Genomic DNA, 18,049 nt, shown 5'->3' on the forward strand with positions numbered 1-18,049 from the left:
GTTCCCTCAAAAAAAATAAAAAAAAAGTTTATGTTTGTTTGTTCGGCAAACAAGTTTAAGCTTGGGTATTAAACAAGTTAAGATCAAACATTAAAATGTATTGTGAACAAAATGCTCAATTTAACTATATAGTGTTATATTTTTATATGAATATTTGTCTAAAAACATACTTATATAGACTTGAGTTTGGATTGTATAAGTTTGTAAATAGGTTTATATTATATCATATTATTATTTGTAATCTACTGATGGTATAAACAGTCCATTCATTGTAAAAATTCATAAATTTTTGAAGGGGTAAAAAGTTTTAGTCATGGTTTAATCAAGATAGGTTGTAAACAAACTCGAGTTTATTCAACAAAAATATGAACTAAACTGGAACATGTAATTTTATTTGATAATAAACTTAAACTCACTTGTGTTTATAATAAAATTAAATGAACAAGTTCTTGTTTACAACCCTACTCTTAGTGCTTTGATTTTACTAAGGGAAACATTTTGCTGCATACTAGTATGCAACAAAACATTTACCTTTTACTAATTAAGCTTATTAGAGCCCATTAATATTTTTTTTCACTAACTTAACTATAGATAAAATTAAATGGAATTATGGGCAACTGTGTGTACATGATAGTTATGTTTGGTAAAGCAGTAGGTTTCTATCACAACATTTACACATTGATTTAGAGGTGTGCAATCAACCCATTGATTTGCCAAAACTGACTCAATCCAATCCAACTTACTGAGTTGGGTCAATTGTTAGGGGTTTGCGGGTTTGATTGGATGGTAAATTTTAAAAAAAAAAATTATTTATAGTGGGTTGGGTTGGATGTGGGTCAATAGATTCACAAATTCGCCTAATCCTACCCGATCCATCTATATTTAATATATATATTATATAATTTTATTATTTACTCTTTTTTTTATCAATCGAGTTGGAATTGAACTATATAATATCCTACTGACTTTGAAGAACTAATAAAATAGTTTTTTCTTAGTTTGGTGCTATGGTCAGGTTTATTAGGTAATAAATTTACTCTAATTTGTATTGGTGTTTTAGTGCTCAATTAAAAATAAAAATAAAAACTGTCCAACCCATAGGTCCAACCCAATCCAGGTGAGTTGGGTTGGACCTCTGTAATCAATTGAGTTGGGTTGGCTTTTTTCAATCCGACCATAGTGGGTCTCATTGAAAAAACCTCTCAACTTAATCTATGCATACCCCTACATTGACTGAAGGTCAGTACTTGATAATGGGAAAATAAAATTGTAGAAGATGAAAATGTAATGAAAAATAAAGCACAGATTTTTCTTACACAAAACCCTACGTATTTAGAGAGGGAGAAAACCATCGGATTAAGCTAATCAAATAATCCACTATTTTATGAGTTAGAAAACAATATGCGTTTACAATGATGAAAAAGAAAAAAGAAGAAAGAAAGACCATGAAGAAGAGGATAAGAGAGGAAGAAGGTGAGTAAGAGCTTCCAATGTAACAAGAATGAGAGACCTGCTAATTGATTGTCTTTCCTTAGGTCCATCATCCTTTTATAGTGGTGGAAGTGGACATGCGTTACTTTACCTTCCTATTAAAGAAGACAATGTAGAGTGTTAACAAAATAGGACAATGTGCATTGGTGCTCTATGTACGTGTGCACGTGCATATACTGCATTAACTAGGGCTACTTTTTTATAGACTAGTTTTTTGTTGCTAAATGGCCAAAATCTGTAGCATATGGCTAAAAATTGTTGTTGCAAATGTACTGATCCTTTGCTAATTTTGGAATTATTTTTTACCCACTATCTAACCAAAGGACAACAGTTAATGGCTACATAGTTTCTCATGTATTAAGCATTAAGGGGCCGTACCAAATACTCGCACTCCTCTTTAACTCATTAAGTCATATACTGAGTTAACTCAGTGAGTTGGAGCAAGACTTTGGTTTTACTTTTATTTTATGCAACACACTCATATTAATCGATAGTAAAATATTTCATCTTCTTGACTCACTCAATCAAAATGACTTCCTTGTGTGTGTGTTGTCTGTTTACTTTCCTTCTCCAAAAAAAAAAAAAATGACTTCCTTTATGGACAACTCTGATTTGTACTACTTAAGAGCGATAGTTATTATTTATTTATCCTAACAGTCTTTCGGCAATGCCTTCGATCAACATTGTTTCCAAAAAGTTTGTTATCAAATCAAATGATGTGTCATGTTGAGTGCTAACTACTATTTGAGTTCTTTCACTTTTTTTTTTCTTTTTCTTTCTTTAAATCTTTTTTATTCAACCATTAATAAATTATATAAAAAAATAAACTAAGGATGTCAAGTTAGATTTGGGATTTTTTTTGAAAATAACTATAAAACCCAAACTATTTTATTAGTTAGCCAAAGTTTGGAACTATTTTGGTATCTAACGATTCGAGTCTTCTAAACTCGATTTCACAGTAGCAAATCGAGTTCAAGCGACTCGATTTCACAGTAGCAAATCGAGTTCAAGCGACTCGATTTCTGTTTTTAAATTTACTGTTCACCATCTTCTTCCTTTGGTTTTTTTTTTTTTTTCTTCCCTTCTTTCTCCATTTCAGGTCCTATTCACCATCTTCTTCCCTTCTTCCAAGCCTCCAAAAACCCAATCCAGTTCTTCCTTTTTCATCTAAATCCATTTCTCAAAATCCCAAACCCAAATCAAGATCTCAATGGAGCAAAAATCCAAACCCAAAAATCACGGTTTCTTCCTGCGTTGGTGTTTTATGAGTTTCTGCGTTGGTTTCTGGGCTGCATTGCTGTGATTTCTGGGTTTCTGAGTTGGTATTTTCTAGGTTTTCCTGCTTGGAAGAAGGGAAGAAGATGGTGAACAGGACCTGAAAAAAAAAAAAAAAAAAAAAAAAAAAAAAAAAAAAAAAAAAAAAAAAAAAAAAAAAAAAAAAAAAAAAAAAAAAAAAAAAAAAAAAAAAAAAAAAAAAACAACTAAGAAGAAGATGGTGAACAGTAAATTGAGTGCTAGTCCGCTACAATGAAATCAAGTTTAAAAGACTCGACTAGTTAGATACTAAAATAGTTTCAAACCTTGACTAACTAATAAAATAGTTGACTTTTATAATTATTTTCAAAAAAAATCCTTAGATTTGCTTGGCAACTTTTCATTTCTTCATTAACAATAGCTTTTGCCCTTGGTTGTCCTGTTTTTTTTTTTTTTTTTTTTTTTAATCTCATTTTTCGTAATTTTGTAATTTATTAAACAAGGCCTTTATTACAAAATAACAGAGAAGAGTTAACATAAAAGGCTTATCGAGAGCCCCAACAACCCTTTTGGGGAAAACAAAGGCTATACAACCCCAAAATTAAACTTTTTTTTTTTTTTTTTGGGAGAATCAAAAGAGATTACCCATTTAACAAGAAGATTTGGTCACTCTATTACCATCTACAAATTCAATGGAACAAAATACTACTCTCAAGATGCATAATCCCAGATTTTCGAATGTCCTCCACAAGCTATCATACATCCACCCCTATTAAGTTTTTTGCCAATCTACTTCTCAAAGGAAGAGCTCCTACCGCAACTCTCCACAAGGGCAGCTTCAACCTCATGCATTTTCCCACTCCACAACTTGTTCCCTACTCTCCTATTGCTATTATTGAGTCTATGCTCTTGATCCACCCTGTTAGGCAGACTGCACCCATAAAAAAAAAAAAAATAAATAAATAAAAAAACCCTGTCCCACCCACACTACCGTCATACGTTGAGTATCTGGGTATAGGAATTTTCTTGATACCGTCTATAGTTTGTTCTTCAAAAAAGTGTTCTAGCTTTTGATCATCCCAAACTCCACCTCTCCATGTTAATAAGATTAGCCACTACCAATGTAACATACATTGCCATGTTGATTTCTTTAAAATCTTATAAATCCTAACCCACCAATATGCCGCGGTTGACACAGCTCATACCACACTTTTTTGACCAAATATCTCTAGCTCTTTTTATTAGGATTTCACCAAAACTTCCTAACTAAAAGCATCCATCTCCTCAAAAATTTTTACAAGGACTGTAAAAGTTTCCGTGGTATAAAGGGGCATGGCCAATGCTACAAACCTGATGAGAATATGTCTCCCTGCCCACAACAGACCTGGACTGCTCCAACTTCTCAGCTTTATTGTATATTCTTGATGGCAATCTGTTGAAGATTACTTGACTAGTATATGGACATCATATATGAAGGAGCATTACTATTTAAATGTGTATATAACTTATCAATAAGATGTGACCTGTTATCTATTTTAACATACTGCATGTTATAGGCCACCAAACCTGCTCCAGATCACCAAGCAAAATAACCCATGCTCCATCATAACTAACTTTGATAGACTGGACCAAAATGCAATGTTCACATGAACACAATTTTGGAGATGCAATGTCAAAAATGAATGATCTCCAGGGGAGACACAAAAGCGGCACATATGATAATTGAATTTGCTGCCATGTACATGCCTTAGTCAAATAACTCTTGCCGGTCAAATTTTAGCATTCACATAAGGGTTCTGCAAACTTCCTAAAACCAATAAATAAACAAATAAAAAAAGCTTAAAATGAAGCAAACAATAATGGCTTAAGAAAGATAAAATTATTTGTTTTGAGAAATAAATACAAGATTTTACAACATGAAGTTACAACCTTTTTTATTATTATTTGTAAGTCACATGTGCATCCAATGGGTCTTGAACCAAATATCTCACACTCCACCTAGAATTTATAAGAGGAGGAGAAGGAGATGCCAATTGAGTTAGAGCACATTGGCAAACATAAAGTTTTTATTTAGAATGGATGCTTTTACATCAAGGACTAGGGCAAGGAGAATAAACACTAAGATCAAGGCAAAGAATTTGATTATAAGTGGATTTGATACCCTCTCAAGTCTCTATCACAATCAATACTTCCCATTTAGACATAAAAGCCAAAGGCTCAACAAAGGGTAACAATGCCCGCTCATTTACAATACTTTCTGAACCAAACTCCAATATTAAGAAAGCTTTCAAAGTCAGATTGTGGCCTGCAATTAAAGGGGAAAAAGGGAGGATATATCAGACAACAAACATTGTCCAACATCAGCTTTGAGATTAACTGTGTTGACTAGGATGTAGGAGACTGGAGTGCATGTAGGACTAATTATTACCTTCCAATTTCATGTACATCATTGGGAAACACAATAACTTTAACCTCACCACCTTTCTCTCTCAGTGCCCGTGCATACTGCATATTTCAAATATCAACATCATTTAAATATGGTAGCAAGAGAAACAGACTATTCCCCCGCTGTTTGTCTGTTTTTGCTTTCATTGCATCCTAAGATAGTGAATAATTGAGCACTAGTAGTAGTTGGAAAACCATGAAACTGAAATAAAAATCTCAACAATATACTTCATCAATTTAAAAGAGGAAAAGGATGTCTTACTTGCAATCCATTAGAAACTGGAACACGGAGATCCTGAGCACCTAAAAGAAAAAGGGTTGGCGTTTTGACCTGCAGATATCATCAAAGAAATTAGTACCACATTCATTTCCATAGCAACCTACTAAAATTATTTGAAGATACACTCTAAAAGGAAACTAGATGCAACTTTTACAGTTCCTGATTGAAGACTTGATATAACAATAAGTTTACCCCATATGATATGAAAATAGTTTACTAGAAGCTTCTCATGTTGAAAAGAAAAAGGTCGTATCTCCTGCTTTGATATCAAGGAAATTTAGATTTCTCAATTTATTGGTTTTTAGTTATTCTATCAACATTCAGCTTCAAATGATGACAACAAAAACACATCTTGCAAGATTTATTTCTCACCTAGCAGAGCTGACATTTGAGGTTGGAGAAGGCTTTGTTGCATTGATTTTGTTTATTTATTTATTTTCAGTCAGTAGAATTATTTTTACATTCTAATGTGCTTTTATGAAAATCTGCCATTGAACTTCTCAATATATTGATTAAAAATCAAGCCTCCTTTAAGCATACCTTCGAGAGGTGTGAAATAGGAGACTTGCTGTGAAAGAGTGTTAAGTAATCAGCTGAGGGTGCTTCCGAAAAGATATCTTTCCCCTTGCTTCCACAGGCCTCCACATAGCACCAATCAGGGATATCTGTTGTACCAACCATCAATGCCAGGTTACAAACAGGATTCCTCACAGCAGCAGCAACAAACTTATCTGGTGCCTGCAGCATTTGAAAACAAATATGATCCGATTCTTAAGTGAGCCCCTGTTCATTTGAGAATTCAAATATGAATGTGTACCATTAATCATAACATCCACCTTACCAAGTATTTGCATGCAGTGCGCCATAAATTAAACAGAGAGAAATGATAAAAACGTGACACACAAGACCACCAGTCCATGTATGACAAGTAGCCCACTTATAAGTTTGACTTGCACTAATCTCTCAACTATCTAATCCATAATGGAAGAGATTTCTTTGTGGAAAACCACAGCTGGTAGTAGATATCTTAACAATCAAATGCTAGACTCAAAACAAATAAAACTTGGAAGGCACAAGGGATATAGGAGGAAAGATTGAGAGATAAATTAAATTACCCAAAAAAAAAAAAAAAAGAGGGGGCTGACAATAAAAATATACAAATTTCAAAATTAAAGCACCTGGCCAATCAAGTGGGTTGTCAGAAAGCCCCATGGAACCACCAAGCACTGTAATTTTTGATGGACTGGCAGTCCCTTTTCATGATGTGTCTATAGCGTGAGTACATCATTTACTCCTGTGCATAATATAGATTAAAAATAGGGTTTATATGAGATCCCAACTAGTATGCAGGCAAGAATTCAAACTATTTTTAAATTAAAAGAAAAAAAAATGACCATAGCATTGTAACAAAACTAGATAATAATAAGTACCTGTTGCCCAACTTTCCCTGGAAGAGATTGTAATGCTTCTTCACCAAAACCTAGTGAACCTCTGAGTAATTACCATGTTAGAAAACGCTAGAAAGATAATCACCATTTGGTGATGTAATATTGGTATTCAAAAGAGGCTTTTTCAAGCATGGATCCTTAAAATCCTAAAGACCCAAACAAATTAAAGATTCTGTAAATCAAGCATGCAAAAAGCACTTCCTTATTAAACCAGAATAATGAAAGCAAATAACACTTGAAAGACATTTTTCATTTCTCAAAGGATGGAAAAAAAATAATATACAAAATTCTTAAATCAATACGAATAATAGATTCAGCATCTATAGAATCATCTAGGAATAAGAAGAATCCTAAGGCCAAAGAAACTATGTTTTTAATCTCAATTTTACAAACAAAGACTTTTCAAATTTGTTGCGAAGCTAAGAAATCATTCCAAATTTCTTAAGAATATTATTTTACAGTCAAATCAGCTAACCTTTTGATCACAGTGAATCAACCTAACCTCTCTTTCCTTGAAGGCAATAGCCAAATAATGGGTTACCAAAGCAATTAGGTTTACACCTAAAGGAAAAATCGATGAGAGGTCTCCAAGAAAGGGTTAAATTCATTTTTCATGAAATATCAGAGACAAAAGGTGAATGAAGTACACAGTGATCAATTAAAGGAATCTTGTTGACAAGTTTAACTCAAGTACAAAAATCATTGCTTTTATATCATTTTTATTCTTATTTATGACTCCAATAAAATCATAGTTTAAGACTTTAATCCTCTGCAGCTAAAAGATCCATATAAGCTTGAAAGACATTGAAATGTTTTAGGTAAAATTACTATTTTGGTCCTCCAACTATTAAGTGAAGTTCAATTTAATCCCTCAACTATTAATTGTGTCAATTTAGTCACTGAACTTTCAAAATCAAGTCAATTTCATCCATCTGTCTTCTCACTGTTTAAATTTTAACATATTTAATAAATAAAATTGACTTGATTTCAAAATTTTAACTTTCTATAATAATCTTTTAATGTATATTTTATTTGCTACAACAATTAATTCTGTAAAATATAAACATAGAGGAGATCCAAGGATGAAATTGATGTGATTTTGAAAGTCAAAAAACAAAATTTGCACAATTAACAGTTGAGGGACTAAAATGACACAATTAGTAGTTGAGCAACCAAATTGAATTTTACCTAATAGTTGAAGGACCAACTCAGTAATTTACCCAATTTTTTACTGAGCGTCAAAATGATGGTCCCCTTTAAGGTTAAAATAATCGTTTTTGTATGACATTTTGCTCCAAATTCTTAAATTGTGAGAATCCCTTCCCTTCACTTAGGTATCAGAATCGGTTCCACTATTACCTTATCAAGCAGCAGCACCTCAACAGTGAGGGACCTTCATCTTGGAAAAGAAAAGGCTCTGTCTTCGGTGGGTTTTTTTTTTTTTTTTTTTTTGGGGGGGGGGGGGGGGGGGGAGGGTGATGAGAGAGAAAAAGGGCCCTCATAATCAACCAGATTCTGGTGGATCATGGAATATGATGGTTGATCACAACATATATTGATCATTGAGCATAAGTATTCTGATGCTGATTTAAATTATTTTAAAAAAAAAATTCTGATAATACTCATAAAGTGTACCTATAGTTGACAATCAATAAACTGAATCCAATTGAAGAAAGAAATGCCGAGGACTTTGAAAAGCTTGTCAATGAGACAGAATGCGGACCTCCATGAAGAATTACAATTAAAGGATCGCAAGCATCACTTTTCTTAGAGATTGATGATACAAATATAGCTTCAAAAGGTTTGCTAGCACCTGAAATGAATTAAAAAAAATAGGCTATAAATATTAAAGCTCTTTAACACAAGAATATTATAATTACAATTACAATATCACATAGTTCCTAGTAAAGGGCAAGAGAACTACAAAATATATAAAGTTGTGATTTACAACTATTTTGTGTTGGCTTTAATTCCGTGCCAAATTTGATTATAATTATGTTCAATCTTATGTACCCTGTATTTTATGTAGGATTTCATTGTAAGAGTTGTGTGTGAGAGAGAGTGTGAAGACTCAAGGCAAAGTGAAAAGCAAAAAGGTTTCCTAGGTAGCTCGCGAGAAGCCTTCCCGCAAAGTGAAGCATGTGCTCAGCACATGACTGGAATGCGAAGAGTTATAACAAATGGTGACAACTGGGTTTCACAAGTGTCTCGCAGGTAAGGCACTAAGGCCTTCCCGCGAGATAGCCGCGAAACATTCTGTTTTGTCAATTTGTCATTTCTGATACACCCTGTCCCTAACCACATTATATATACCCACATTACCCATAGATGTTGAGAGAGTACTTTTCAGAGAGAAAACCCTAGCCACAACCCTTGAGAGTGAGAGATTGTTATACCCACAATTCTCTTCACAATCCATTGTGGTTTTCCTCAACTCCTATCTCTCTATTTCCATATCCTTGAAAGGTTGATAGTCCAAACACTTACCACACACATTCTGAGTGTCAAGTGAGGTTTTGGTGCTGCTGGGAAACATTGGAAGAAGCCAAGCTTTGGCGGATGCAACCGAGCATATTGCGAGATCTGAAGAACTAGACAAGATACGGTTCCGAGAAGTCTTGTTGGAGTAGTAGTTTGGAGGGCTCAAGTGCACTAGGTAGATTAGGCTTGGAGGGTCTCTTGCTATTCGTATATCCCAACTGATTGTCTAGTGGATCGATTTACCGCTTGGAGGGCAGTGGAGAGGTTTTACACCAAGTACTTCGATTTCCTATTTGATAACACATCGGCATATTATCTTGTGTTTGCATTCTTCTTCCCTACTCTTTTAGCTTTCATTTTATTGCTGTGTTTTGTTGAATATGGCTTAGAGTAGTTTTATTGTTTGTTCACTCACATTTACTCTATTTCACACTTAGTTTAAGTTAAAGTAAAATCAACCGAGTCGTAATCTTTAATTTGGGGGTCTGAATAGCTCTTGTGTTTTAACACATAATCGAGCTTTCAAAATATATTTCCCTTTTAAATTTTTGTTTATTTAAAGTAAAAATAACCAAATTAAATGTTTCGTTCCGATAACCAGCTAAATCAAACATTTGTCTCTGTTAAGCATATCATTAAAATACCCAGACCTTCTAATATACATGATCAATTCTATTTTGAAAGAAAAGAGTCCAGTCTGGCTTAAAAAGATCAATGCAATCTCAAATTTTTTCCATCAATAAGTATTATTTCCTTAAATATGGTTCACGAATGTGGCAAATTTATCATTATCATATTCCTTCTATTTGATATAATTTTTTGAGTGGTAAGTTATGCACCTAGTGGGTCGAAAACCCACAACTTCACCCTCCAGCCCATTATTATGGAAAGACGAAGCCCATTTGAGCTAGAGCTCATTGGCTCCTATTTAATATATGCTAATGAAAATCTCATTTACTGATGCACGTTGCATCAGCTATAATTACTTCTTAATCATATTCATTTGGATATATACTTGCCAAAAAGTTGGCTTAAAAGAAGCTAGTTCTATATTCTTCCCTTTCTTCCAGAACATGTGATCCTTGTGAAGTGACAAATTTTTTTTATTTAAAATGAAATCATAAGTATGCAATAAACAACAAATTGATACTTTTACTGGTTCCATTAATTACTAAAATAGCTTGCAATAGTTTACTTCCCTTGAAGCAGCCACTAATGGAAAATGAACTCCATCCTAGCTTTTATCACCAAAAAATTCCACTTACGTTGATTTAAAAAAAAAAACCAATGAAAATCTAAATATGGACTAACTTAAGATTTTAGGGGAGTGGGGGTTGGAAGAGGCCTTTTCAAAACTCATTAACTTATTTTGTGGCTATTGTTCTTGTCACCCAAAGCTTGTTGAACACTAATGAAAAAAGGAAATATTATAATATGCTCAATTAAATTGTAAGCATTAGACCACTGTAACAATGCCCGATAATAGCAATTAAGCTGAAGAGATGAGTTTGACTGATATTGGAAATAACCATATTCAATGTGGATGACCAAGTTTGAGAAAGAAATCAAATTGGCTTTCCATACCTTTTGTCAAGCTATCAGAAACATCCTTTACTGGTATCTCCATTATACTGAACTGAAGAGATGAGAGCAAAGATCTAACCTGAAGCAATAAGTGAATTGTTAGCAAGACAATCTCTATATGCAAAAATGATTCATATAATACAAACAAGAAATTTAAGTACACCTTCTCAGAGCATTTGTATATGGAGCTTGATACATCTAACCAACTCCAAGCAGCAGCTTTAGTTTTTTTCTCAACAATACAACCATACTTGATTTGAGGAACATTAACTGGACTGCTAGACACTTCAAACGTAAACACAACATAAATTTTAGGCCAATTTTTAAATTATTATAAGTCAGGATATGGGTAAAATCAGCATTAGATGTTACCAGCAACAATATTATCCCCATCCAATGTAAGGACATTCCATGAAAAATTTGACTCAGTAGGGCTGATACGTAATACTTCCATACTGTAATTTGACAGATGATATCATGAGTTGATTGTAGAAATCACATTACAATGTCTGACTACTTGAGGAGAAAAAAATAAGTAAAAATGAAAAGGTATGTAGCCAGCTGCCAGCCATTACAGTTACCTCAACACATTCACAGAAAGTATTACTTGACTGCTTCTCCAGAAAGAAGATATGATCATAGTGCATCCATCAGAAAGCCAAGGATTGCTAAGGAAACTTGAACAGTAAAGCCCGGCAAGTGACCATCCTCAGCACTCATCACAAGGGATCTTCAAAAGATTATATTGATGAAATTTTTTAAGTTACATGAAAATTATGGGAAAAGGAACTCACACAGTCCTAATTCTATAATTACATTCTAAATAAATCTTTAATTGTATTTAATTATTGAAGATGAAAGAAGGAAGTTGTATTATACAATTTACAAAATTGTCATCCGCAAAATCTCAAACTGACCAGAAAAGTTGCAGGCATATTCCAAATTGGGGAGTTTCTAAACCAATCTAGATTAAGTTTTCAAATATCACCTTAGTCCTAGGCTCTTAGCTGAATCTACCATATAATTCAGCTCATTTGGAACAATCATATAATTTACCTCGTCTTATTACACATTGCATTTAGCACTCAAAGCGCACGATAGCCACATAAAATGTGTCATATAGGACACTTCTAGTATATATATAACATAGCAGCTATAGACCAAAATCTTTTCCAGTCAAAAGCAGCCAACCTCAAGAAAAACCAAATTGAGTTCTATAATTACAGAGCTTGAGAATGCAGAAGTTTGCATCCTTGAGATGCAAGTTCCTTAATAAAGAATTTAAGCACTCTACTACATCAACAATTTTGGCAGAGGGCCACAGTGTCACATCAGTTGACCAATCAATTCTGTGAAGTGAATCTGTTGCAGAATGGGCTCCAGAATCCACAGAGCTTCTTGCACTTAAAAACACAAGGCACTTTCCATCTGGGCTGGGAAAGAAAATAATTCGCATACAATCATCAGGCTCTGAAGCTATTCCTCATAGCATGTTTAGTAGATACAAGGTTATTATGAAGGATACAGGGAAACATTGATCATTAAGTGATCAACAAGGCATGCTTTTCCATTAGTATTCGCGAACAACAATCTTACTTCTCCCCCCCCCCCTCTGACTAGTAATAGTGGGGGAGGGGGGGGGGGGGGTTAACTGGGCAACTTGAACCCCACAGATGACAATTGTACTCTACTTTTTACAAGAACTTTATAATGGAAACAAGAACAAAAGAAAACTGTCACCAAGAAAGAAAGATTAAAATGTCAATCTCATTCTTGACCATTTAAAAAGGTCAAAATGATGACTAGAAACTTTTAAAATAATAAGGAGGAGAAGAATTTAAATGCAATAGCAGTAAACTGTTCACACAAACTCTTGTTTCATCTTCCCTCAAATATCTTGGAGGCCTTAGAGTATGTTCCAAGTTTCTCCAAACTCAGAAAAGCACTCCACATCAGAAACTTGACTGGGTAAAGAAAAAAGTGATACACAACCACATTGCATATTAGTAGCATACCTGACCTTGGAAGAAGGCACTGCTTATTTGTTGAGTAAGATTAAACACAGGCACATTTCAGTTGAGCTATCTCTGAGACAGTACAAGAAATTCATAAGTATTTTTATACATGTAATCGACCTCAAATTCACATGGAAAGAAAAATGTAATAAAAAAGATCATTTTACAAAAGAGCGTAACCCACTTGAGTTCAAGTTCATTGGCTTCTGACTTATAAATTGGTGCTTTAACAGCATATAATGCACAAGGCCTGTTATAGCAGTACTTTATACCAAGCTTTCTTGTATCTGATGACCACCCAACAAAAACCAAATATTGATGCATGTCTTTAGTTGACGGAGCCCACACAACTTGGCCAACACTCAAAGACTTCTTAATTCCTTTTACAGCCTGTACCTCTCCACTGTACAACACAGGTAAGTTTAAATTAAAGTTCTTCCATTTATAGAAATGCTCCAATAAACCTACCATAGTGTTGATTAAAAATTTTAAGAAATGATACCAACCTGTTGATATTGATGACAAAAAGGACAGGCTGTCTTTTTCCTGCATAGGTTTCGCCCCATTCCTCCTCCCAATCCCCTTGTCCTTTCCAGCTACTGCAGTCCTTATCAGTGGAACCACCTTTCTTGTAGCCAAGATCATTAAACGTGGGCTTGGAGGGAGATGGTTCCTCAGCAACATAAGCTATGAGAGTTTCATCAGAATTCCAGGAAATTCCCTCAAACCTATACCATTAAGAGTCTATGTCCATGAGGATGATATAGAATAGCTATAACTATATAGGAACTACAACAATTACAACCATCACTACCAGTACAACTGCTGCTGCTACTAGTACATCTACGAGCAATATTAATACTTACAATTAAACAACTTTTACTGCTAAGGTTATACACAAACAAGTCAATTTTAAACCAGGTTAACATCAAATGCTAAATAAAGTCATCCCCCAAAAAACTAGATTCACACTATTAGTTACCATCCATCAGTATATACAGAGCCATGAACAGATTGGGGAATGTGGAACTCCTTTTCCAACTGAGATGAACCCCAAATTTCAAACTGAGATGGAGACTCACTTTCTGGATTTCGAACCACAAAAAGCTTTGAACCTGATGGTGATGGAACAATTGTAGACACTCCCGTCATCTCAACAGGAAATGGGGACCATCGAAAGTTTACAGAACTGTTATTGTCCTTGAATATATGAGTAGATAGAATAGACTTCCTCCTCTTGTTCGCCAAAAGATTTGGTTGGCTAATTGAAAACATTGCTTGAGAACTGATCCCTGCAGCAAAAGTTTTACGCAAAGAGATTATTGTCAGAAACTCCTGCTGCCTGTTTTGCAGAAAGGAGCAGACATTAAAGAAGGGGAAATAAAACTATAAGCATGAGCAGTCATACCATCGTCAGACTTAAAAGTCCAAGCCTTGTCAATGCTGGGAATACTAGTGAACTCTTGAAGTAAATTAGACTGCGAAGCATATTCTTCCTCAGTGGTTGTATCTAATCCCAGTGGCATTTCCTTTATTGGGACAGCTTTAGAATCTCCCATGGCTAAAGAAGCTGAAAATATTTTACTAAACATTGAATGGCAAAGAAGATCAATAAACAGGATAAGAGTAACAAAAATAATAACAAAGGCGAGAGAAACTATAAGAACATGGTAAGGTTCTTAAAGTCAACAGAAAGTTATAAACCTACAAGTTCCAAGGAGTAGTGCCACAAAGATACACTATTGTTTTGATCACCCTAAATTCTTTAGGGGTTTGCACCACTGGATTTCAAAACCAGACTTATATTAGCACTGGCAAATGAGTACTGTGCAGCCGGCTGCAGCGTACATACATTTCAACACGTCATATGAACCAACTGATTCAATGATTCTACCCTATGTTTCAATTCTATGTTTCACCAAAATTCATTTCAGTTCTCTAACTTTGTTTTCGTTCATTTCAGTCTTCCAAATTTCAAGTTTATTCTTTTTTTTTTTTTTTTGATAAGTTTCAAGTTTATTCAATTAAGGTCTCTTTATCAACTTTTGTTATATGTTGTGGTTAATTGTCCAAATTTTTTTAATTTTTTGCTTCAAATTTTTTAAATTAAAAAAAAAATCCAATTAATGATTGAAAAACATTTCCCAGAATTTTTTTTTTTTAATATAAAAAAATTAACGAAAATTGACGAAGAGGGCCTTGAATAAACTTGAAACTTTGGAGACTGAAACAAACTCCAGTGAAACTTAGAAGGTGAATTTTGCATTTTAAGCCTTATTTTTAGCGATCCTGACTAGTGGGGTTTCTTAGAGCTTTTTAATGATAACAACAAAAACAACAAACTTTTACAGGCTTTAACATTAGAACTGTTAATATAATACCCAACAATCCCAGCTATGCTAAAGCCAATCCATTAATCCATAACCAAAAAGAAAACAAAAGAGTGGAAAAAACAAGAGACAATTCACAAACTAGTTCAATCATTCAACACAACATGTGATGTGAGTACAAGATTCCTCCAAAACAAAACAATGAATTCATAGATAGTGATAATCAACAAAATGCATGCAGTTAAAAACACAAATGCAGATAAGAGAGAAGAGAAGAGAAAGAGAGAAGAAAACCTTGAGAGAGAGGTGGAAGTGGTTCTCAAAGTCAAAAGGGTGGAGCGATGAGATAAAGTAGTAGAAGGAAGGAATCGAGAGCGACGCAAGTGGCAATTAAAGTAGTTAACGCACAAATTCGAGGCGGAGGTGGTGATGTCTACTACTACTACTACCCTGCCCATTCGGAGGTCAGTACATGATGGCATTTTTATTCTATTCTAGGCCACCTGCCCAACTGTTCCGGTTGGGCGGGTTCGGATCACAAACTTGAGTTCTCTTTCTTTTTTTACATTCTCTTTTCATTATCTTTACATTTTCTCATCTTAAAAATAAAAATAAAAATAAAAATCTTTACATTTCAAAATTTGTATTTTAGCCTTTCTTATTTCACTCTATTTTTATATTGATAAGTACCATAGTTTGTACTCCAATTTTTTTTTTTTTGGGTTAATTACATTCTTCTCCTAGAAATTTGGAAAAAATGACATTTCCTTCTTTTAAGGTTCGAAAAAAATTGTTACTTTCTCCTTTTTGTTTATATTAGTAATGAAATGTTCTAAATTTTTATAAGAATCTCTTTACAAAAATTTAACTATAATTAGTAAAAAAAATGATAAATTTTAAGGATCCCTGCCAACCATAACCTTTTCAGCCAAGGAGAAGTAAACATTGTAGAAGCAATGTTCTACGATGAGCTAGAGCCCGAGGATGAAAGTCCCATGCCAGGGACCCCAGGAACACCTATCTTGGAAAAAGAAGAAGGAGGAGGTACCCGTGACTTGAGGGACCTCCTGAAGAGAAAAAGGCAAAAGAAGGAGCCCAGCACCTCAGGATCCCGAGAGTGTGTAGTGGTTCGGGAACCCGGGGGAAGATTAATATACCGCTTGTGAAGGTGCGCGGGACCTGAGTGCATCGTGCAGGAAGGTCCCGGACCACCAGAATGTATGATAGCCCAAGAAGAAGTCTCAGATGAACCAGTTAAAGAGACACAAATCCAACCTGAGGAAGAATTGCAGGAAGTAAACTTGGGGGCTGAGCTGGGATCCCAGAAGCCTGTTCTCGTCAGTAGTCAATTGGCAGCACAAGAAAAGGGGCCACTGGTGGCTTTGCTCAGAGAATACACAGATGTGTTTGCATGGAGCTATGATGAGATGCCTGGTCTGGATCCCGGGCTAGTAGTCCATGCCCTCAATGTGGTCCCAGGAGTTAGACCAGTAATCCAACCATCCAGGGTCTTTCACACCGACATAGAAGCCCAGATAACTCAAGAGGTCAAGAAGCTGCTAGCAGCTAGTTTTATTAAGCCCATTCAGCACCCCAGATGGCTTTCTAACGTAGTACCTGTGAAGAAAAAGAACGGCCAGATCCGTTGCTGTGTAGACTTCCGCAACCTGAATAAAGCATGTCCTAAAGATGAGTTCCCACTCCCTAATATCGATCTCCTTGTGGATTCAGCTGCGGGAAGTTCTATGTTCTCATTCATGGATGGGTATAGTGGGTACAACCAGATTCGTATGGCTGCCAAGGATGTCAAGAAGACAGCATTCAGGACACCAATCGAAAATTTTTATTACACTGTGATGCCCTTTGGCCTCAAAAATGCAGGAGCCACATACCAGCGAACCATGACAGCCATCTTCCATGATATGATGCATGAGGAAATGGAAGACTACGTGGATGATATTGTGGTCAAGTCAAAAACTAGGACAGGACACCTTCAGGTACTTGAACGAGTTTTTAAAAGATGCAGAGAGTACAAGCTACGCATGAACCCCATNCAAAAAAAAAAATATCTCTATATATACATATATATCAAATGAAACCCACATCCCATAGCCTATATGGATTCAGATTTAGCAGAAATAGAGAGGTCAACGAAGCAGAGAAAGGTTAGAGTGATGAACCTGTGTTGCCGTGAGAAATAGAGAAAGAAGAACAGCTTGTGGTGCCGAAGAACAGAGCGAGAGCGAGACAGCCAGAGCGCGAGAGCGAGACTGAGATGGAGATTGACAGCGAGATTGAGAGGGAGATTCAGAAAGTGAGAGCGAGATTGAGCGGGAGATTGAGAAAGTGAGAGCGAGACTGAGAGGGAGAGAGCGAGATTGAGAGGGATATTGGGAAAGTGATAGATGAGAGAGTGACAGATAGAGTTAAGTACCTGAGATGACCCAGGTTTTTTTTAAAAAATTTGTTAAGGCAGAACCGTACTCGCGCATCGTGAAATCGAGTACTTCAGTAATACAGTACTCGAGCCTAGTAAGCTCGAGTACTAAGCACAATATTTTAAAATCTTTCCACGTCATTGTGCCACGGTGGAAGTGGAAAATGTAGTACTCGAGTTTGCCAAACTCGAGTACTTAAAAAAGTGGTAGATTCCTAATAATTTCCGAAACAGTGTCTCCGTGCAAAAAATTTCGAAAATTCATGGTACATGGCCAATTTGGC

At 35.1% G+C, this 18,049-nt stretch overlaps 1 protein-coding gene across 1 annotated transcript; it reads right to left on the reverse strand.

The window, feature by feature from the left end:
- Positions 1-4,590: 4,590 nt before the first annotated feature.
- On the reverse strand, positions 4,591-15,894 carry LOC112001064 (acylamino-acid-releasing enzyme). The gene is given in 21 exon segments (XM_065768421.1): positions 4,591-5,050; positions 5,174-5,250; positions 5,453-5,521; positions 6,011-6,208; positions 6,649-6,682; positions 6,684-6,761; positions 6,884-6,961; positions 8,554-8,731; positions 10,984-11,062; positions 11,147-11,268; positions 11,356-11,438; positions 11,565-11,713; positions 12,278-12,416; positions 12,849-12,855; positions 13,004-13,054; positions 13,057-13,070; positions 13,183-13,401; positions 13,505-13,726; positions 13,981-14,290; positions 14,407-14,582; positions 15,623-15,894. Coding segments are annotated over 21 exon segments (2,535 nt in total). The 5' UTR covers positions 15,811-15,894; the 3' UTR covers positions 4,591-4,986.
- Between the last annotated feature and the right edge of the window lie 2,155 nt (positions 15,895-18,049).

Source organism: Quercus suber, unplaced genomic scaffold, assembly GCF_002906115.3.
Source record: "Quercus suber isolate HL8 unplaced genomic scaffold, Cork oak 2.0 scaffold_26, whole genome shotgun sequence".
Classification (NCBI taxonomy): Eukaryota; Viridiplantae; Streptophyta; class Magnoliopsida; order Fagales; family Fagaceae; genus Quercus; species Quercus suber.